General features: G+C 40.1%; 1 protein-coding gene across 1 annotated transcript in view; it reads left to right on the forward strand.

Moving 5' to 3' along the window:
* gfra1a (gdnf family receptor alpha 1a) overlaps positions 1 to 23,817 on the forward strand; it is a gene marked incomplete at both ends in the record, with an annotated part of 137,895 nt that overhangs the window by 77,662 nt on the left and 36,416 nt on the right. The window contains 4 exons of the mRNA XM_083898005.1: positions 16,198 to 16,376; positions 17,063 to 17,235; positions 21,392 to 21,501; positions 23,559 to 23,693. Of these exons, the coding sequence (XP_083754131.1) occupies positions 16,198 to 16,376; positions 17,063 to 17,235; positions 21,392 to 21,501; positions 23,559 to 23,693 (597 nt within the window). The remainder of the gene's footprint in view (positions 1 to 16,197; positions 16,377 to 17,062; positions 17,236 to 21,391; positions 21,502 to 23,558; positions 23,694 to 23,817) is intronic.

Consider the following 23,817-nt stretch of genomic DNA (forward strand, 5'->3'; position numbering starts at 1 on the left):
GTAAAATAAATAGAAGCACAGTGTTTAAGTAGCCGCAGTGAGGCCAAATATACAGTCGAGGTACCGGAGGCCACTGTTTATTGCCTTTGAGTGCTTTCTATTTGGATTTGTTTTTATTGTGTGTGTGTGTGTGTGTGTGTGTGTATAGAAATTGGACAGTGGAAGCAGCTCTGAGCGAGAGATGTAAAGCAAACACAACCTTCATCCATATATTTCAGCTTTTTTTAGATAAAAAAAAAATCAAAAAATGATCACCATCAAGACAAAGCTCCCTGTCATCTGTATCCATGCAAATACACCAAAATGTGTAAAAAAAGATGATTGAGATTCTTCTAACCTGCGGAAGAAAAAAAAAATCATAAACAAAAGTGAGTCAAAGGATTATTGTTCATTTTTTTCTCTCTCTCTTTTTTGTTTCTTTCATGGTTTGAGAAGAGGCAGAATCCACGGGCAATGTAATTAGACCACATCTGAGCACACTGACCCGTTGTTCTCATGTTGCCAAATAATGAGTGAGTAGTAGGGGGAGAGCCATTGGTCAGCAAATGAGCCTGGGGTCGTCTGTCAAGTCATTAAGTAATCATTTACTAATCTCATTTAATCATGACCTCATCTGTTTACTGATGTTATAGAAAATGACTGCCTTTGTACTATGAAGGAATCATTAGCTCTGTTTTTTGTGATGAGGTGTTTCTTTGCTTGGACCATTACGTTTCCATAAGAAAGGTTCTGTAACTGAAGATGATTTTTTTACAGTCAAGTAATCTTCAATTTACTTTATAATGCTGAACAAAAAAAGATTTCTCTGTCCAAAATCTGTCATCAAATTGTCCTGTCAAATATATTCAGTTTGGCGATTTGCCATTAAGGTGCAGGGAAACCAGAACATATACATAATGTATTTTTCAACACAGACACACAGAGCCACTAAAAACAATTCTCCACTCTGTGGGGTGAAGTAATAATTGTATTTTCTTGCTTTTTTTTGTTTGTTTTTTTTGGATGGGGGGCTTAAATCACTACATGACTACATGGTGCTTTTTTGTAGTATACTTAAAATATACCACGGACTTAACATGGATTAAATAGAAAAGAAAAAAAACAGGGTACCTCACAAAATGAGCAAACATGCAAAACCACACTCATTACTAATTTGTTGTGAATATGCAGTTTACTAAAATGGTAAAATGTCCCCTACTAACTGTTCCTCACTCAATACTTAGACACAAAATGTCAAAAAGACCTTATACATTTAGGATTTATTATTACAGAAAGATTACAGCTCCTCCTCTACTTTTCATTTTCCATTTTTCACAACATTATTATCCTTTGATATTCTTCTCCATTCATCACCTTGTCTTCCCAGCCTTTCCCCCCTCATCTCATGCCCCTTTTTTTCCAGCAGCCCAGTCCATGTATGCTGCACTCACTCCCTTTTTTATTAATTCCCTTATAAGGCAGCTTTCATACACTAACTCACTCGTGTTACACTCCCCCCTCTCCCAGCTGCATCTCAGCCCCTCCCACTGTGTTTTCCACTTCCAATCTGCCAGCAGAGGTAGAGTAGTTGTCATCCATCTTTAAGCCACACGTTGACATGCCTGGATGTTAAATTAAAAACATATAGTCCAAAATAAGTGGCTTGCATGCACCAGAAGTGTCCAAGACACAGCTTGGAAAATTAACATCATCCATCACAAACTTTCTGCATCTTCGAAGGAAAAGGTACGACGTTGGCCATCTTAATGACAAAATTGAAGGTGGGATGTAACTCAAGGTTGACCGATATGGGTTTTTCCTATGGCCAATGCTGATCCTTTTTCCATCTGATAAAATATAACAGTTTAATAATAAGAGAGCTTACACACATTTCTTAGATTTATTGAACCACACGTTTGAGAGTTCAGCTCTTTCAAGATGGAGTCACATGCATTTTGGATGCAGGCCCTTTGCTGAAAGACAAAGAGGGCCATAAAACTCAGTCTCTTATCTTATCCCAGTGTGAAAACCACCTCGGTGGTCACTGTGTGACATGTTTTTCCATGTGTCACAAACAATTGAAATCGCCCCCTCCTCCTCATTCTCTTCAATTCTCCATCTCACTGGAAGACACAGACTCCTCTTCTCTCAGCTATATTGACCTTCGCCAAGGAGGTATACGTTTTTGCCTGAGTTTGTCTGTCTGTCTGTTTGTCTGTTAGCAACATAACTCGAAAAGTCACGGACAGATTTGGATGAAGTTTTCAGGAAAATGTCAATGGGACCAGGAACAAGTGGCAGAGGTCTGTGCGGTCTCCGAGTGATTTTCTAGTATTTTCAATTAAAATTGCATGGACAAACCAGGTTCTCTGACTTTCTCCAACACACCAAATACATATCTGTATGAAGGACACTACATATAGGTAATTAAAACTGTGTTTCTGGATCTGGCCATGCAGGGCCATATGTTGCCTATTGAGCAGCCATTTGCTCCATAGGGTGCCTGGGTTGGATGTAATGTATGTTTTAAGGCTAGAAGCATAAAACCACTCAGCTATCTTTCTTTCCAAGTACATTTATCTTGAATCATCTTTGTCCAATCCCTGAAGACAGATCTACAAATTATAACCTATTTCTCATTCATTCAGATATTTCAGTCAACGCGTGGAGCTGACTGATCTGAATGCTTGTATTTCCCCTTAATCTATTAAACCATACTCAACAGTCTCCCCTCTTTTTTTCCACTCTCTCCACTGCTGGAGTGCCGTGCTAGCTGACTGTGCTGCTATTCCTCATATCGATCTTAAATTCCTGGACTGCCAGACTGCTTTCAGCTGTCATAAAGGAAAAATGCTGGACAGGTTTCACCCAAATCAGAAATATGGGCTGATGTCAGCAAACCTGGAGTGTTATTGCTCTCTAACTGAGGCTGCACGGGATGATATGGATGGATGGGGAGTGTGTTGATGTTTTTTATTGATTGACTTGGACAGTGGGTCGAAAAACAAGAGAACATTTCCTCTCTTTCTCCGAATTCGTTCAAATTCTTATGGCCAACTTAGGTATTAACAGTTTACCAGGAACCATGCCCTCGTTTCTTTGTCCCCTGCTGGCTGTCTTTGTCTACATCTCTTCATCTTCCTGCTCACTCTCCAACACATGTACACCTGCAAGGCAACCTGCAGGACTAATTGTGGCTCCACGATAAACAGTAAGCCCAGCTCCACTCCACTCCACTCCACTCCACTCCACTCCACTGCTGGCTGCATAACAAATTCATTGGCACATTGCTGCCACTATTGTAAATCAATCTGACAGACTCTGAGGTAAGCTGCTGAATACATTCATGCGCCATGTGCCTGTGTCGCAACTTGTACTCACTGAAGAGTAAACAGGCTATCCAGTTGTTCGATGTCCACATCCATCTCCAGCATGGACTGTTTGATGTTCAGAGAGGGAGCGCAGGTGGGTGATGGTAACGGGAGATATTGGAGGCTTGGGAGCGGGGGACAGGAGCTATGAATTGGGAACCAGTGGAAGGAGCACGGTTCCGACAGAATGACTGAATAAATTAAAGGGGAGGAGATGGCTACCGAGGGTATTGTCCAGATATCAGGGTGGCAGCAGGAGTAAGGCGGTGAGATGACACATTTGCTTTGATGTACTGAAACAACATTTACGTTTCTGGTCTGGGGTATTGGTGATAAAAGTTTTACTGGTAGTGTTTGCTATGTACCTTTAATGTTATGGTCAGTGGCAGAAGTGAAAGAGGAGTCATGCTTTTGTTGCTGCCAGGTGAGCAGTGAAAATGGTTTCTGGCATCTGGTTTCTCTGTCTCAGCCAAATCATGATAACAATTAATGACGGGACTCATAGTAATGAAAATACAGGGTTAGGGTTAGAGGACTGATATACGGTGGTGACGGTGGGTGAGTGGTAGAATGGTAGAGTGGTAGAATGAGTCATCTCTCAACTGTAAGGTTGTGGATTTGATTCCTGGCTCCTCCACTTTACATGCCAAGAAAGCTAATTTGCTCCTAATGGCTGTGCTGGCAGTGCATGAATGGGGATGAAAGGTGAGTGAATGGGTGAATGGCAAAACTGTTATATAAAGCAGTTTTGAGTTACCATCAAGGCCAGAAAAAAAAAACTTACCATGTATTGCACTATTATTTTTGCCTTGGTGTAAAAATCTAACTCCAAATAATATTGTTGCATGTGTGTTGAAAGAAAAAAACAATAATAATATCTTATTGTTAAAATAAGAAAAAATCAACTCCTGTGTCCTTGCAAGCCATTTTGAACCATGGACTTTGCAGGAAAGTGAGAAGTAAAGAAAAATGTGAGGTCAGACAATGATGCCTGACAGCAAGATGAAGTGGTCAACATATATCGTAGACTTACATGAGCATCCATTTTATTTGGTGAGCCTTTTGTTAAGTGGGTTTCCTTGTGTCAATGATGGATTTTGCAGATTTTGCAGATTAGGTCACCGTACCTCTTGACAGGTAAACTGAGAAGTTTACCCCCTGACAGGGGTGACACCTTAGTTAGCTCAGACTTGATACATGACACAAATTACCAACATGCTAATTTGTGTCATGTATCAAGTCTGAGCTTACTCTTAAACAAAATAGATGAATGTGTTATTTTATACCAGCATTTTTAAGATGCAACAATAAGACTCTAATGTGTTACTTTTATTGTGTTTTATTGTGTAGGAGTTTTATGGCCACATAAAAAGTGCAATTCATGCTCCTTTTCTATCCTTTTTTTTCATACTATTTTGGATATCTTGTAATGACCTCCTCAGACACAGTAATTCAATACATGACACGTACTCTTGCATTCGCTGCAGGTGACTCGTGGTCACAGACTTAAATCCAGAGGAGTGGAGACGAGGAGCAGTGCGGTGGTGGTGTAGCATACAGTACAGTACTGTGTTTGTGGAGATTATTAAAGAGCCATATATTTCTGCTGGGGCCCCACAGGGCTTGCTCTTACCGGCTGATCTCCACGCTGGCAGACGTGTAATGAAACTGGCCTTGCTGAAGATTCATCACTGTGGAAAGCCAAGGCGATTCTCTCTCTCCCTTCCTCCTCCTCCTCTCCCTCCCATTCTCCTTGTACTTTTACTTTCTCAAGTTTAAAAAAAATGTGTATCCCCCTCCCTCTTAAGTTTTGATTTGTTGAATGCACTGCAGTGAATCGAGCACAGCAAACAGGGACGTGCATCTTGTCAGTCTCCTGTCCCAGCAACATAATTCAGTTTGACTCGCATCAGCACAAAGACCATGTTCAGACCGGTTATTAACCTGCGTGATCCAATCATGTGCAGTGCTAAGCTTAGATCTGAATGCATCCAATCACTGCTAATGCGTTGTCAGATCTGATCACAAAAGACACCTTTGGTGGTTGTTTGAGCAAGAACTGTGGCCAAGCATTAATGAATGTAGTCTGTCCTCAGGGTGGATTAGTGACTGCCTTCTCAGCTGAAATTCTCTGACCAGCAAGAGTCTCTCTCTTTTTTTTTTTACATTATTAAGTATGCAATACATTTGGTCAGCCCAAGGCCAACTGGAAAGGGAAATTGTCTTGTGACCAGAATGTTGCCCGACAGGTCAAGGGCTGGGGTACCCCTGAACAAGGTACCCATTCCCGTTGCTCATTGTTAATTGGACACTCTAAATTGACGCCAGCCACAGGGGGCCAAATCTACTATACTCCTAGTGCAGCGACCACTGGACAGGGATAAGTCAAAATACTTTGATTTATTTGTAGACAATGATTGTCTCACACACTTACACAAACATGGTGACATCAGACACTACAAGAGAATTCAAATTGTGTCTTGAATTAAGTGAAAATAGATGTGAATCATACATCAACTTACTTTTGAGTCCAGGTTATTTTGGATATTTTCATCACAGAAATACCAAATCAACAAATAACCTATCTCTCTTCGTCTGGAGCCAAAATGACCAAAGAACAAGCTTTCTTTGGAAGTAAATATTGTGAGTCAACTCAAACTGGACACTTAGAACTACAGTACTTTCTGCCATTTGTACTGTACATTCTACCACTACTCAACTGGGCAGCATGAGCTGCTCAAGCTTGGGTGAACCCAGCCGAGTCTGCTAGCGATTTGATTTCGCCCTGCAAACAGTTCTGGCAAGGACGTCATTTTGACCAAAGTAAACCAATCACAAGCAGGATTTTCCTGTGGCACACTAGAGATGGGCTTAACAACATAGAGGTTATGTCCAGCAGCTTTTGTATATTACAATCAACATGGCGGCTACAAGAGTTGTCTTTTGATTTGGCTGTTGCTTCCATTTTAAACGACCCCAGGCAAAAGTCGTTAGACACCATTGCTCCTAGAAAATTACAACAGCCACATTTATTGACACATGTTCCTTCACTTTCCATATGTGTGAGAGTGAGATGCACAGTTCATTACTAACTGTGTTAACTGTTGCTTTCAAGCGTAACTCGCATTACGAACTCAAAACTTTTAGAAAAACTTAGACCTAACTGGTCCAGAATATGACGAGGAATGTAATTGGCTTGTCTTGTGTCAACGGTAAACAACCTCATTTGAACGAAACATTCAAACATGGCTCTAGTCTTTCCAGCAGGTCTGTAAATGCAACTGCCAGAAGTGTGACATCACTTTTTCCTCAGGACCTCCGTAAACTCGACAACAATTTTACAGCTGGAATATTTGCTCCGTGATATCTTGTGGTCAGAATGTTGCATATTGGACCTTCAAACAGGAGCTGACCTAGGATTTAAGCATTTAAGCCTTTACTCTGTAAGCACCCAGTTTGAAATATTGGATTGATTTTGAGAAGAAGAGTAATCACAGGAGAGCATCTGGGATTTAAGTCAGCAGAGGTTCATGCAGCTCCAATGGTGTTGAGGTGAAGCACTTAGCTGGAAGGGGGCAGGCAGCTTATAGCGTGTTGATATTGCAAAGGCAGACCAGAGGGGTCCAAAAAGAAATAAGGTTGGGGTGGTATTGAGGGACAACATAAAGCTGAGGTGAGAGAAATTTTATGCCAACACTCACAATTCGCCTAAGAGATGTACTTCTCCTCATTCCATCAGTCCCACCAGGACTGCTTATCCCCCTGTTTGAGGACAAGTTTTGGGCCAAATGTGAAATTTCAGGCAAGAAATACATGTTTCATGTGTGAAATAGGAAGATGTAACACGTTTCTGAGATCATATCATGTATTCAGGTGTGTGTGTCTGTCAGGACCTGGTCTGACGGGTTGAAATGAGTGTGAAATGAGGTAAATGGTATTGTTGATGGAGGCAGAAGTATAATATAATGCTGCAGCGGGATGACATGTCAGCCGACTGAAAGCGAAAAAACGGCTAGCAGGATACACAGGAATCATTTTCTTTGGCAGGTTTTTATTGGAACGCGCGCCAATAAAGCTCAATAAATTCAACACAGTCGGAGGAAAGACGCCGATGGAGATGGCGAGCGGTGATGGAGGAGGAGTGGATATAGATGGAATTGAATGGAAAGGGAAGGATAGAAAGAGACTGTTGCACTACAGGGATCAATTACCAGGAACTGTGAGTTATGGTGTTTGCTGCACCAAGTACCATGTGGCTTTATTGCACTGGGACAGTGTTGGGAGGAAGAGGGGAGATTATTAACCACACAGAAAGAGGAGAACAGTGTGGCAGAGAATCAAAAAAAGCATCAAAACAAAGAACAACAAAGGGAGTTTAGGAATAAAACACAGAAAGGGAAAGGCTCTCTCTCTTCACTCCTCCCTTAGCCCTCCACTCTCTTCATTTCTGCAACTCTTGCACTTTCATACGAGAAGCCCATTAAAGCGGACGACAGTGTAACTCAGCACTGATAATCAACAGAGAACGATGGAAAGTGCAAGTTTTGCAGGGAAAAGACCCCAGGCCTTGTTTATTATGTTAGATTTTTCTATTGAATCTGACGGTGTTGTAATTTTTCTAAGTGGGGAAGGAGGTGAAAGGAAAGTAATTTACACAATGAATAATCAAGATGTGTGTGCAGGCAAGTTGTCTACACACAAAATGTAGATGATCATTTGAGAAATCAGGTTATATCTACAGCTTAAGATCAGGACAGATCAAATGTACCTACATGAAATATCAGCAGAATGAACAAATTACATTTCCTGTTTAATAACATCAACCATTCAATACAGAGGAAAGGGGAATGGACTTTATTTGAAATGCCATTCATAGATAGAGAGATGAAAAATATAATAAAAATAGTAAAAAAAAATACAACAAAATCCTTTACTAAACCCAGGCTGTAACAATAGCAGCAACAGCATTTTAATTAACTCGTGTTAGGGGCTTTTTATTTCTTAAAGCCCCAAGATGTGTGCTTTCACTGGCACCATGTGAGTTTGAGAAACAATTTTAGAAGTTCACAGGCACCTATTGGAGGGTACATGCTGTCAATCACAATCATATCCACTTGTCATTTATCTTATGTGAGCCACACAGTACTTATCATCCTTGTTCCTCTAAATGGGAACATCGTTTACAAAATTTACATCATATTCTTTTATTAAAGCTCAGAAAGTAGTGATTGAGATCCACCGGAAAATGTCTACTAATGAATGAATTGCCACCTGGTGGCTAAGTACTACCAATTTTTTTAGTACTTTTAAAGTTCCACACTAACAGTCCCAAACTTTGACTTTTGGCTCAATTTACAGGTATTTCCACCTTTATGTTGCATAATACAGTAGATGTTTTGTCACCAGAAATGAAAAGTGAGCTTTAAACAGATAAGGGTTCACTTAAATTCACAAACTATTAAAATGTTTCACTTTTACTGGGAATGATCATATGCATATGTTCCTCAATGTTGTACCATTTCAACTTTACAACATGAGCTCCACCAAGGACATTCAATCATGTTAACTGTCTAATGGATCTGCTGTCATCTGCTATATGCTCAGGTTTTCTCATGGTATTCAATATCAATTATGGTACAAAAATCTATTTCCTTCTGGGAAAAGTGGAAGCCTGAAAACTGAATAGACTAACACAGAAACTATAGTAAGTATGAGATGTCTTTGTCATGTATTTTCAGAACCGCCAATATTTGATCATGCATTGTTCACAAAGACTGGCATATTATTTATTTTCTTTCTGCCACTGATTGTGGGACTTTTGAGTCTTGGAAAGGTTAGTGAATGTCATTAAATGAACAAAAAAGTCAGGGCAGATGGCAGAGGGGAAGAAAGACACAGGAAGTAACAAGAGCCAAAAGAGAGTTTAGAGATGGATGATGAAGAAAGAGGAAGGGAGGTAATGATTGGAATACACCCAGAGCCACATGGATAATCCAGAAACATGAACGAGGACCAGAGAGCCAGAGAGGAGGAGGGAGATTTTAAGGGAAGGTCTTAAAGGAAAGTTAGGAAGAGGAGATTAAAAAAATTTGAGAAGATGAGCAGAAAGACATGAGGAGTGGTGTGTGTGTGTGTGTGGGGGGGGGGGTGAGGTCAGGATTCGACCCTTTGTCGTGGTAATTGAAATTAAGAGGGGGTGGAGGTGCAGCAGCACTGGAGGAAGCAGGCGACATGATAATCAATTTGAGGCAGAATCGGAAACATGAGCCACACGGGGGGCCTCGTTCTCCTACCAGGCCTCCAGATGGCCCGGCCCCAACCCTGTGTGGGCCCTGTCGCAGCACACTGTGTGTGTGTGTGTGTGTGTGTGTGTGCTTGCTTGCGTGCATGTGTGTGGGTGCGTGTGTGTTTGAGAGTAAATGCCATATGCTAAGAGTGCAGAGGGAGTTCAGCAGATGTATTTGCTGACACTAGGGGCGCAGTAGGACACAGAGAGGTTGGGGGGTCTCCTGCCATACTGTGGTCTCAGTGACTTAAAGGGTTTCACTATTTTGCTTATTTTAACCATTAAAGGCACAGAAAAATAATAATAATGCATTATATTTGAAGGTGCCTTTCAAGACACCCAGGGTCAAGTAAATCTTCATCTTTATAAAGAAATGTCTTTTAAATAGATGACATAAGATGTCATAGATGTCTTTCACAGATTTGAAAGCCTGATTGTACAAGTCTGACATATTTCTCACTAGTAGGTCTGAAGAGTTCCACATTATTTTCAAGTGAAGTGTGATACTGAACAGGTGCCATGTTCATGCTGTCAGGTGAAAGGAGGCTTCATTTTTGTTTTGAGAGTGAAGGAGACAATAAATCACCTGTTTCTAACGATTTTTTTGATGTGCTGTTTGTCAAGCCGATGTCGGCTCAGATGAGAGAGTGCAGTGCATAACAGCAAAACTGGTGATATAAAAAGGATGGAGGGGCCAAGTGCTCTATCAGCTTCACGTACATTAAATCCTGGACTCCTTTAGGTGCTGCTGAAGATAAATGATCACAGAAAAGATGTTCTTGAGGCACTCAGGCAGAATGAGGAGAAAAAGTGAAGCCTCTGTGAGAAATAATGGTTTAAAATGGCAACTTGTTCTGACCTCTGCAAAACTCTGTGCAAACCTATAGCAAGCATTGGCTCTCTTACTTTTTTCCTTTCGTCTACTGTTTAAATCTATTCGTCATAATTTTTCTTCCTTATTTAAATATCATGTATGAAGAAGATGAAGCTTTCTTACACATTTGTCTTACAGTAAAGTAAGTTAAAATGGAACTATGCTGACTTTCTGGATCTGAACTAAGGTTGCAGTACTGACCAATTTTTACAAATCAGGCAAAACAAGCAACATGATATTTGTGTGTATGATCCAGAGAGAAAGAGACAGACAAAGCTTGATTAGGAAATCTGCCGGAAAGGAGGAAATTAAAGGCAGAAGTGAGGGCTGGAAAGTAGGAGAGAGGAGTCTCAGGATGAAACATGTCCAAGCAGAATATGGTGAAGCGATGCTTTCCCACAATCTGGCCTAATTCTTCTGGATGTGGGATTTGTTTTTCTGGCACCAGTGCATATGTTATGTAATATGTTGTGTGCAGGGATGGTATCGGTCTGACATCACTGACTCGAATCTTAAATCTGATACGATCAAAAACTCCTTTTTTGATCATATTTTGACATGACTAGCTTTTGCTATGGTAAATGCATCAGCACAAGTGTGTTGTTAACAGTTCGGTAAATAAAAAAATGTGAAAAAGAATGGATCAAATTAATCAGCATTGATAAATATTCCAGATTGTGATATCAGTATCCCTATCAAACATGAACAAGTGATATTGAGCCATTCCTAATGACAAATATATGTCAATTGAAGCTTTGCAAAGAGCTGATAGTAATTTCATGGTGGACACTTCAGTTAGGGCCTCAAATGACCTGGGGGCCAATGAGACTGGAACCTCCTGTGCGGAACCAAGCTCCCAGAATCCACCTCGACTCTCACACATGCACACCTGCAACCCATCTCACACTCACATAAAGTTGGGTTTCTGAATAAGCACAAACAAATACAGCTGTATGAATGTGGTGGACAACTGAGTTGGAGGAGAAGGCTACCGAACATGTGAGAACATCCACTGGTGGATGTGTACATGTATTGCTGTGTTGACTGCATCTCCCCCAACCATGTTCTTATTCAGTTTTGATAATATCTTGATGTTTGGGAACATTTGAGATTCTCGTAATGTGTGATGCATCCAGATTGCAAAATGTTAAAGCCTCCATGCAGTGTGAAGCCGTCTTTAAGTGAACCCGTATCAGTCCTGCATTCACATTGGCGGTGGGCCAGAATGAGTAATATTTAATTAAATAAGTCAGCAGTGTCTCTTGTCAGGTTTTGGAAAGGAACCGCCTCCTCCTCTCCTACTCTCTGTGAAAGCAAACAGCATATTCTCTGCTGACAATTAACATGTCACAGGACCCTCAACTCACCCCCTCCCCCATGATTTCTCTGTCCCTCTGTAAGCTCTCCTGTCTTTTCTTGATGTGTTAAATTGTATTAATAATCACATTTACACCATGCGCTGCCCACAACACAACATGCTCGGATGCCTTTGCTTCCGGCCCCCCTTACCCCCGCCCCTGGTACGGCTTCTGTGCAAATTTTGTAACTCTATCGTCTCCCCCATTTAAATTGATTTTTGAGGGTGAGGTCTTTGCAAATGCAGAATAGGGCTGGGAATCTCTCCTTATGTGCGATATTAAATAAAACACAATTTCACATGTTGATGAAATGCCCTAAATCAGAGCTTTTCAACTTCAGAAGTAAGTGAACCAAAATAGAAAATAGCTGGTGATATGTGAGCCACACAGAACATTTGTCAAAACAATAAAAAAGCCAGTTGTCCCTACCAATATTTCGAGACAGAACAATGTGTACGTGTGCGTGGACGCTGTGAGAGGAGAGCAACAGTGAGCGAGCGGATTTTACGAGCATCAGTGAACGCATCACAGCCAGCAGAAATATCGTTGTGAGACACAGTGGAGACGAGAGAGAGGGAGCAGGTGATGTGCTGTTCCGACACAGGACAGACACAGCGCTGCATAACGTAATGTGCAGATGTACCCAAATCAGATGAGAGCTGTTGAGACTAAAATAAAATAGCTCAGAGGTGAGTTTTATCATAAATTTAGCTTAATTTATAGGCTGTAAGAAAATGAAAAAGGGCCATAACTGACCGACGGGCCCGAGTTGAATAGGCCTGCCCTAATACAAATTGAAGACAATACTGAATTGGAGGGTTTTGAGTGTGGGGTTGAATTCAGTAATGGATGTTTCCAAACTTGGCAGGCCTTATTTAATCCTGAATAATAGGATACATGTGATATTGATTTGGTGGATTGCTGCTTCTCGTGGATCAATGAAAACAGTGATGGTGATAGTGAGCATCCTTGTCTAGTCCCTCAGTACAGTGTGAACGTTAGTTGGGGACATAGTGTTATTTGTTGTAACTGCTGCTTTTGTTGTATAGATGATCCACTGTGTAAATGATTGTCCCAAACAAATAAATGTTATCCACCATTCTCACACAAAGTGGTGATATTGTTTGCCAAAGGGTTTATAGACTTAATTGGGGAATCCATCCAGTCCAGGGGCTTTGTCGATAGACAATGTTTTTTTGTGCTATTTGGAGTTAATGGGGAATCTAAAATGTCTGCCAGTTCTTTTGTTAAAGATGGCAGTGTGAGGTTGTTTTGGAAGTTTTCTATTTCTGTTGGGTTTTTCCCTCATTGCTACTGTACAATTCTGTGTAACATTGTCTGAAGATTTTATTTATGGTGTGTGGTTCATTGCTGATGTTCCCTGCTGAGTATTTAATTGTTGTTATGAGTGATCTTTCCTTATTACATTTTAGTTGTTGTGGTGTGTGAGTTTTACTTGGGTACTTGTTACTTTTACGTGGGTTTTCAATATGGGTTTTCTGGAATTCCTGTCAAGACGAGGTTGCCGTGCGGCTCTGATGGTCCAGGATGGTTTCTTTCATATGTTTTTGTTTGATATGAGTTCCATTCAGTTGGTCAGTGTAGTGTTTGAGTTCTTGGTTTTCCATCTGTAGCATGTCGAGTTGTGAATTTGTGACTGGCGAGTGGAGTATTTCCAGAATTGCGATTTTATCATTGACAGATTCAAGCACACTGATCTCATTAGTTGTGGCTCCTTCCCAGTGAGAATAATACACAACTCCTTATATGGACATCCTGGGGGGTGGGGGGTGGGGGTGGGGGTGTTTATAGGTCAAAATGTATGTATATTTTTTTCATCTTCTTACTTTTTGTTGAGTCAAAGTTATGATTCATTTTATATATTGCATATTTAAAAGTGATATAAAGTAGCAATAATTGTGCAGAAGACACAAAATAGAATGTTTTCTTTTTCTTTTTGTTCATAAAATCGAGCCAAGTGAACTTTGAACTGTGACATATTTCCTCAGGTGTGTTTATATAGCTGGTGAAAAGCTGTTTTTTTGTTTTTTTTCATCAGATTGCCTCATCAAAAAATATTGCACATTCTTATACCATCTATATATACTGTACGTTTAAATGTAGTTGGAAAAAACAGCCAAAATGCTCTGTGTTCTAAGGGTTACATTTGCAAAAATCTTACTTCTACGTCTGCTTTGTCTCTTAGGCTTGTGTTACGAAATAGCATGGTCTAGACTGGAGTTGAAAGTGGTCAAAGTGGAAGAACCCAATAGCCAGACTGATTTCATTTGACAAGAGAGAAGAGGTGGTGAAGCAGGTGTTTGGTCGTATGTGGCTAAGCGGCTAGCACAGTTGTTGTTTCAGTCATCAGTTCATGTTTTTTTATTTCAGGATGTTGAATTGGAGAGATAATTAAAACTGTAAAAAAAAAAAAGGTGCAGGAGTCTGGAAATTACACTGATTCCCCTCTCAAGAACCTATACCACATTTTTCTCGATGAAACCAGTCAGACAAAAATATAGTGTTCCTAACATTTGGTCCCAACATCAGTGTGCATGGCAAAATCAGTGCTGACTGACTCAGTACCCCATAAAATAAAAACTGAACCATCCCTTTATGCATATATCGAGTAAAAAAAAGACCAAGACCGACAAAAGTGAGACCAAAGTAAAAGCAAAGTACTTCTCTACTGAAATGGAGCAGATAATTGCTCATAATTACTGATCTGTGTTCTTTTGTAAACACTAACAATTTTTTGTTTTTATTCTGGTTATTGTTTTTTTCCTGTATTGAATTACAATTTTTTCAAGAGAGAATTACGAAGCATCTAAGAAGCCACCTTATTTTACCCCATCACACCGTCTATTGACAAATGCAATAGTGTTTGAATTGGGCCAAGCAATAAGTGTGACTATAAATTGGGTCCTTTATTCTTACTCAGCGAAATTGAGCCTTGCTCTTACTCAGCAGAAATGAATGCACTTGCTCAAAGTCAGCGCAGACAGAAAACAAACATTCATATGAGGAGACGCATACACAGACACAGGCAGAGGAATATGTTAGCGGGTTTATCTGCTGTAGCTGTGCGAAAACATCATTATGTTGCTGTGACTCGTTCACTCTTTTCTTCACTCTCTGCTGTGAAAATGCTGAGACTATCATGTCAAGTTGCTTTTGTCTGGTAATGATATGATCTCGTGTTATATGTCCTTCACTCACTGATGTATGATAGCTGATGCACACATTGGTATTTCAGAGCAAATTTAAAATAAAACAAAAATCTAATATAACAACACATAATATGAACTTCAGCAAGATATTAACTCCTTTTATTCCTGCTTGACGCCTCCACTCTATATGCCAAGACATCCAACCCAACTTGGCATCATGAAAACAACTATGATAGATGTGCTGTATATCGTAAAATGTAGTTGAGAACTGCCACTGTTTCAGGACGTGAAGTGTCTGACTCGTTAAATGCAAGGAAAAAGTGAGACTGCTGTAAAATAGGCAACATTTATTCCACAAAGCCAACAGTTGCAAAACTATGTACGTGACAATACTATAGTTACAGTTATGATCAGAAAACTATTGCTCCTCCCCCTGCTACATCAAGTTGCGGACCGAGAGCATGCGAGGCCCAATGAGGGAAAATGCAGTTCACCTTGTTCTTGACAACAGCAGGACAATTAAACGAGCCTTAAACCCTTTTAATGGAAATAACACAACAATAATAATACCATTTTAACAAGTGCTAAACATGACCAAATGCCAAATGTGAATTATATATTACTTTTAATTACTATTCAAATGAGCTACATATAAGAAACACCATTTCTATACGGCTCTAACAGTAAATGTTTATGTGAGTGGGTGGCAGGTGAAACTACTGTGTGAAGCAGCTTTGAGTGGTCATCAAGATGTGATGTAAACAGCATCATGATAAAGTTATGAAATCATAAAAGGAGTTCAATACATGATGAAACACGACTCGAGTCGGAGACTGTAATGTCTCTCCTTGTGACAAATGTTCACTTGTCAAAAACTGTGAATGTTATGAAAAAATGCTATTTCTTTGCTAAATGTGGCATTTGTGTAGTTAGGACAATAAAATAGGACAAACAAAACAGATTCAAGATGAAATATTCTCCTTTTTTCACCCTAATTCAGAAAATATTATGAGGTATAAAGTTGTAATGTCCTAACTTTAGTGCATGTCATGATTTGTCTTGATAGCATCTGCATTATTCACACCCTTCCCCCTTTTTATCTTCCCTCTTTATCTTCCTCATTTCCTCCCTCCTACTCTCCTTCTCTCCTCATCTATAGGTGAGCCAGCAGTGGCCAGAGAGAACAACTGTCTGAACGCGGCCAAGGCCTGCAACCTAAATGACACGTGCAAGAAGTACCGCTCGGCGTACATCAGCCCCTGCACCAGCCGCGTCTCCACTGCCGAAATCTGCAACAAGAGGAAATGTCACAAGGCCCTGCGGCAGTTCTTTGACAAGGCAAGAAAAGAAACAAAGGAAAAACACACGCTGGACGTTTTCGGATGTATATCACTAAGGACCTGCTTGAAAAAGGAAGAGCAGTTTTGAAGTGGATAAGTTTAAGGGGTTGTCAAAATCGCAATAAATAATCATGTGGGCCTTTTTATTTCTGGGCTTGCTTTTCCAGCACTTAACTTTGACTTTGAATCAGTCATTCAACGCCAGAGATGTTTCCACTATTACAGCAATTAATGCCGATATTCTCTAGGCAGTTTGAAAGTTAATTATATGTATTTAAAACCTTACACTTTATTTTTGTTGTGTTGGAGATGTAACTATCTTCAGTTTCAGTTTGACTTTGAGCCCCATTTCCTACAGTGTCATTTGACATTAGCATTAGAAAAAACAATGGATATAATAACTCTTTTGAGGCTAGGGAGCAAATTGGGACATTTTAACAAATTAATCTATGAAATCTTTTCCAAAGCTACATGAAAAAAAATAATATTTCAGCCTTGCAACTATTATGTTATGTTAGGATATTTGGTGATTTTGTTTTATTGGAAGTGTGGTCACTTGGGGAGTCGGTGGACTCCAGATCTGATGAAGGACATCCTAAGATCATAGTACACTACGAATAAACATTTTCGATTCAACAAAACCCTTTCGATTCCTTCACTAACATTGAATCTTGAACTCAACAGGTTCCACCAAAGCACAGCTATGGCATGCTGTACTGCTCCTGTCCACTCAGCGACCAGACGGCGTGCTCGGAGCGCAGGCGTCAGACCATCGTGCCCGTTTGCTCGTATGAAGAGAAGCAGAAACCCAACTGTCTGGAGCTGCAGGGCTCCTGCAAGACCAACTACATCTGCAAGTAAGAGTCTACACACACTTCAACTGTACAAACTCATGTTTTTGTACTGAAGGGCAGTTTTATACCTTTATTGGACAGAAAAAAAAGGGATGACATTAAAATCTTGGGAGACCCAGATAGAGATAAATTGTTCAAGCTGAGGTTGAAAACATCATGATGTCAAACAAGTGTAGTTGGTTTAATGGTTAAGTTCAATTTACTGTTTAAAAAAAATTGTGGACGTCTTGTACACTCAACAAGATCAATATTATAATGAAATAATATTTAGATTTTTTTTTTTGTCAATTTGAAATGGATGGGTTATAGAAAATGTTGTCGCAAAATAAAACAGGCCTACAAAGCAAAAGATATATAAAGCACTTCAGTTGGACTAACATGTACTTTCCTCTTGTTATTGTTTTCTTTATTTCTATTCTCAAATCACAAAGTTACTTTTCTCTGATTATCAGTCTATTTTTCCTCCCTCCTTCCTCATCTCTTATTGAACAGTGTGTCTCAATCACTGTTTTTCACACACGGAGCTGCTTTCTTTATTTTACCCAGGGTTTGCCTTTCAAAATGCTATAATCGACCTTTAAATACTCCCCTATAATCAGTTAATGTTGACATTAAGCTACTTTGATGTGTCACTGCAAAGTGAATAACGGCTTTCAGTTCATCTGTTTAGGTGCATCAGTGCAGCGACCCACAGTCTATGGGTCTAACTTTAGCAACATTAGCAACTTTAGCAGTGTTAGCCTGTTGGATATTTTTGATTTTGATAGTCTAACTAGTTTTCCATGGGAGGGTGGCGCTGAACACTGTTCAGACACATTACATTGAAAACCTCGCAACACCACTGCTATAGCATGTAGCATTGTGCTAACTCTGCAGTTTGTTGGTAGATGCAGGAGCAGGTCATTGCTTCTTCATTGTCTACAGTTTTCTAGGTCTAAAAAGCCTGCCCCATACCATTGCTCTGGTCATTTAAGAGGAGTTTCCTTGAGGATGGACTCGAAACACACTTAGACCCTAAAGTCGTAATGCTGAAAACCATTCAGTCTTTTGAGGAATTAACTTTTTTTTATCAGATATGAAGCAAATCCCCTCAGTCCAGTCCACACAACAACAAACTCACAAATGTAAAACAAAAACACACACACAAACCTACGCCATGGACACACTCTCATATTGTACAGGCATAATGTCTGGCTTCACGCCTGGAGTAACAAACACACACACACACATACACTTAACTGAGGGTGATTTGTGATTTCCATCACAAAATTACAATTTTCTGTCTATAAATGCTTTCTCTGCTTTTCTGCAGTGCGTGTGTGTGTGTGTGAGAGAGAGAGAGTACTTGTATATATACTGTATATTTTTGTGAGGACCAAAAACCATATAAACCACAGGAAGTATGGAAGTGTAAAAGTGGGGCCATTTTGGCGTGTTCTGTCATAATTTAAAAGGGCTGATTTTAGAATTCGGGCTTAAAATTGGGTTTAGGTTAAGGTTAGGACATTCTGTTACTATAGGGAAAGGGTTATGTCTGTTCATGTAAATAAATGGTAAATGTTCTATATTTTATAGCGCTTTTGTAGTCTTGATGACCACCCAAATCTGCTTTAAGGCCCTGGTATACTTCTGCACAAACATCAACGGACAGACTGCATGTGCAGATTTTGGAGCTGTATGCAAAATGCATGTTGAGGGGCGCGGGACAGCTCATGCGCGAACTGAACTTCCACTCCACAAAAGGTGGAATATACTGTAAGCCCCATTCACCAAGCAGAAAGAACATTTCGACAACAGAAGAAGTAGTCACCAAGAATAGTCAACCAAGCCTCGAACCTGGCAACCCTCGGACCAGCTGACACCCCGACTCCCCTGCCCGACGGACCTTTATGCTGACGTGTCCATCTTCTCTTCTTCTTTGGTAGGAATACATCCTATTTCCTGCGTCCAGACATCTTGGTGAAGTCAGCTACTACAGGTCCCTGACACACAATGTGCGTGGAAGTATACCAGGGCCTTTACACTACAGTTTTGCCATTCACCCATTCTCGGCATCAGCCAGAAAAAGAAGTGCTGTGTATCGACTCTGACCTTCTGTAACTGAGCAGACCTGACACGCAGCCGTTAACGCAGATGTTCTCAACCGGTGTACTTTGACACATTGACTAGATCCGACACCGGATCGGACAGTATTTCTGATTTTTCTTCAAATACCACCAGGAGAAGCTTATATTGTTCCTGTTTGAGAACCATGGCATTAACTGGTTATGGCTAGGGATAATGCTTTTGTAAGGCTGTCCAAATTAATGGAAGTCAATGAGAGTCCTTAAAAGCATAGTTATGTAAACCTGTGTGTGTGTTTGTGTGTGTGTGTGTGCGGGGGTGTGTGTGTGTGTGTGCGCGTGCGTGTGTGTGCTTGTGTGCATGTCAGCAGTCTTGTAGCTGTCTGGAATTAAATGGAAGCATTTGGCATCATAAATGAGCTCCATTGGCCTGTGGCCTCAGTCACTTCTTTCTCCCTGTCTCCACCATTCCCCTTCCTTAACAGTGAACAGCGAAACAACTGTAAACTCATACTTCAAGTGTCTGTCCTTGCTTCCTTTCTTCCATCACTCCTGTTTTGTTATCTCCGAAGTGTGCTCTTTACATCAGACATATGCCCAACTCGGTACAACAGGTCTGAGTGCAGAGCAGCCTCCAGCCTGGTCCATTTGTCAGATTACAGGCACACATTTCCACCCTCGCTCCCTCACCATATGTCAGCTGCAGTTTACGTGCTGCTGTTGTCGACTGTCGCCACATTCTGCTCTGCTCTGCAGCAGACTGGCTTGCATGATGAAATAGATCACTTTGTCAGTGCATAATACTTGAGAGTGGGTGTGTTTTGGTTCATAACTGACAGATAAACAAATATCTTCTCTTTGGGGAACTTTTTAATGGCAAAAATATGATTTGTGTATTTTAAATAGGCCTGGATGATATAGGAAAACATGTCATTGTGAGTTAAAAAAAATAAATAAAAAATCTGACAGATATTGCCATATCAGTTTGATATTCACTGTGTAATTGATTTAAAATGTGGAACATCAACAAATGAAATATCAATACTAGATCGTGATGTTCCAATGCAAGGATGCAAACTTTAAAAAAAAAAGAAAAAAGATATGGATTGCTTCCAAGACATATCTATTACTTTTGTTATAGTGAATAAAACATAGCACAATCAACATTAAAACATTTTTTTTGCAAAAGCAAAGGATATAATTCAAATGTTTGCTTTTATACTGTATGCTTTTTTGTTTTTATTGCTTATTGTTTGCTTAAAGCTATACTTAACTTTCTTGCATGTCTCTCAGCACTTACTTATACTTTTATCATAATAATATGAGAATTAAATAATGATGAGTTTCAAAATCCTACGTTTTATAGTACGCTTATTAGGAGAATTTTAAGATTACAAAAGTAAAGTGTAAAAATGCAAGAAAGGTAATTAAAGCTTTAACTTGCGTATATTTATATATTTATATACTGTGCACACACTGAAATGAGAGGGAGGAAGTGTAACCGTCTAATTTAGTGCTCATTTCATATTTTCAGGAAGAATCTAAATATGCCAAATGCAACGTTAATGTTGCTGAAAGGTGCTTAAGTAAAAAAAAAAAAAAAGCCTTTCAAAGTCAGATCCAGATTGTGGAAGATAAATGAAGATCAAGGCTTTTGGAATCGGAGCATGACTTTAAAAGGATTTGCTTTGCGTCAAAGAGCCAGTATATCACACTCAATCTCACTTCCAATGGTGGATTTCTCGGGAACCCAAGCCTCATTTCAATTTCACATGCCGCTGCACCTGTGGCAAAGTGTAAACAAACATTTGTGAAGGCAGTAAATGAAATTGGGCGCTGACTCAGTGGAGAATTGCCTTTAGCCTCATTCACTCCAGGATATAAAACAGCCGCAGCATACGTAAGAGGGTCATCTTACGCCACTGAAGGCAGCCATTAAGACGCTTAATTGCATTGAGAGCAATGACATCCAGCACACACTCATTTGGACCGGGCATTCTGATGTGCATTGCGAGTCCCACCGGCGATCTGAATTCCTCATAAAGGATCTGTTCTAGCTCTAATCATGTTGTTTTGGATCTGTGTGTGTGTTTCAGGTCACGTCTGGCTGACTTCTTTGTCAACTGCCAGCCAGAGCCTCGATCGCTGTCAGGCTGTCTGAAGGAGAACTATGCAGACTGCCTCCTGGCATACTCAGGCCTCATCGGTGAGTTTACACACACTCTTCACCATTGAGGGTGTTTTTTGATTTGGCATTTACTCCGCTTAACTTTCTGTGATTTGCTGCTGATTTTCTTCAAAGGATTTTTGCATTTTTTCTTAACAAGGGTGAGACTTACCAGGAATTATCAAGCCACGATAGCCACTAGGATGCAATACTGATGCACAAATGTCAGTGGGAAAACACTCTTCTATTTCTCACTTTGAATGGTCGTGAATGGTCTCAACTGCCTTCATATACATTGGAATGAATGAATTAGGTTGAAGTAATTCTTTGAAGTTTGTCAACAATCGTCTTTTTTCTCTGTACCAGTTTGATGGGACTACTCGAAATGAATACATCTTAGAGTTCCCTTACTCCCATGAATGCAGTCAGAGAGCCCAAGACATTTCCACTTTTTCTCATTTTTTATTGGCCTTAAAATAAAAGAAGTATTTGCTTAAAATAAAAATAAATCAAAATACATCATTTAAATAAAGGGAGCTTGGCTTGTTATTGGATGATTGGTTTGAATCCTGACAGGTCAGGAGCTGGGGAACCTCTTGGCAATGTACCCAATCCCCATTGCTTCCAGTTGATTGAGATAACTTGATACTCTAAATTGATATGAGGGCCACATCAATCATACTCCCAAGTACTGGTCCCAAGCTCTGCTAAATGGGAAGGTTACACCAGGAAGGGCATCTGGCATAAAAATATCAGCCAAATAAAATATATGGATCACTGAAAAAGCAGGTAGTCCACTGTGGTAACCTCTAGGGAGGAAGAAACAAAAAACTGTAAACTGTGATGGATTTTGACAAATCTGGCTGATCACTAATAATGGTCAAAGCTAAAACACATTGAGTTTCATAAATAACTCCCAGAGTCTCAGTCACAATGTGATGCAGGCACAGTGTCCTCACAACCCATCGTGACAACAATGAGCTTTCAAAAATGAGTCATCATAAGTGGCTAAAGCAAACCAGGCATACACACAGAGCCAGTTGATCCTGCCGACTACAAAACAAAAAGCCCTGTTTTGGAATGCAGCCAAGAAGAAGGGAACAATCCATTGAGGCAGTGAAAAATCACTGACTGAAGCTATTTACTTTCCCTCGGAGAGAGAAAGCCTATTTTTCACTCTGGCTTCTCTGCAGTCTGCTTCCTGCAGAAACTCCGCCTCATGTACTTCAGTACGTAAGACTGAGTGAAACAAAACAACAGTGATTTAACTTTGGTATTATGAAGATGACGGAAGGTGATAACTGCCTCTTAAATATGCTTTTATTCATATCACAGAAAAGCCCTCTCCATACTTTTTCTGCTTCTTCTGAGATTTAGGCTTGTATACTGCTCATTTACACACACCATTTATACTAAAATAGGGGGTATACGTTGGTCTTGATCCCACATTCCATTTAAGTTATTAAAATGACCTTGAACATGACGTGGTCTGATTATGTCACAAACTAATGATCTACTTCAGTTTACTGTGAGCAACTCACTTATCATCCAAGAGGCTTCTTCATAACTGAAAAAGCTGCTTGGATGAGGGGTGAAACATCTTCAAACTTATCTCAAGCAAGTCCACTTGTATTAAGCTAAATATTGAAGAGGACTGAGGCATGTTAACCTCAACAGACAATATATACATTGATTGCCATGCAAAACCATCTCTACAGTTTACAGAGGATTTTCTGAAAAAGAGGAAACATCCAGAAAGTGTCAGTTATATGGGTCGGAATGCCTTGTTGATGAAACTTTAACTCGAATAACTAGTTGAGAAGACCACATCTTAAAGCGCAACATTGCTAACCTTGAAGCAGATGAGCTAATGCACTGTAAATGAGCACTTTGTGTGGGCTGCACACAGACAACCACATCGGTTCTGCTTGTACTGACGTCTACGATTGCACATTTACCTCTGTAGAAATGCAGACACATGATGTTGTCACTTGTCGTAAACAATTCACTGACAATCCCTTTTTATTGAACCTATTCCCTGAACAAAGGTCAAAAGTCAAACTGACTGAGTAAATGTCTTTATCCACCTGCAACAGGTACAGTGATGACTCCCAACTACCTGCGCTCACCCAATATCAGTGTCTCCCCATACTGCGACTGCAGCAACAGCGGCAACAACAAGGACGAGTGTGACAAGTTCAGAGAGTTTTTCACTGAGAACAACTGCCTTCGTGAGTTATCCCTTTGACCAAATGCTGTCTACTCTATTCTCTCATTGCCCACTCGTTTCTGCTCTATCTTGGGCTTATCTGTTTCTCTGGAGTTGGGTTCTGTCACTTTCTATTTTCATCCACT

The sequence above is a fragment of the Microchirus variegatus genome (genome assembly GCF_963457635.1).
Source record: "Microchirus variegatus genome assembly, chromosome: 11".
In the NCBI taxonomy this organism is placed as follows: domain Eukaryota; kingdom Metazoa; phylum Chordata; class Actinopteri; order Pleuronectiformes; family Soleidae; genus Microchirus; species Microchirus variegatus.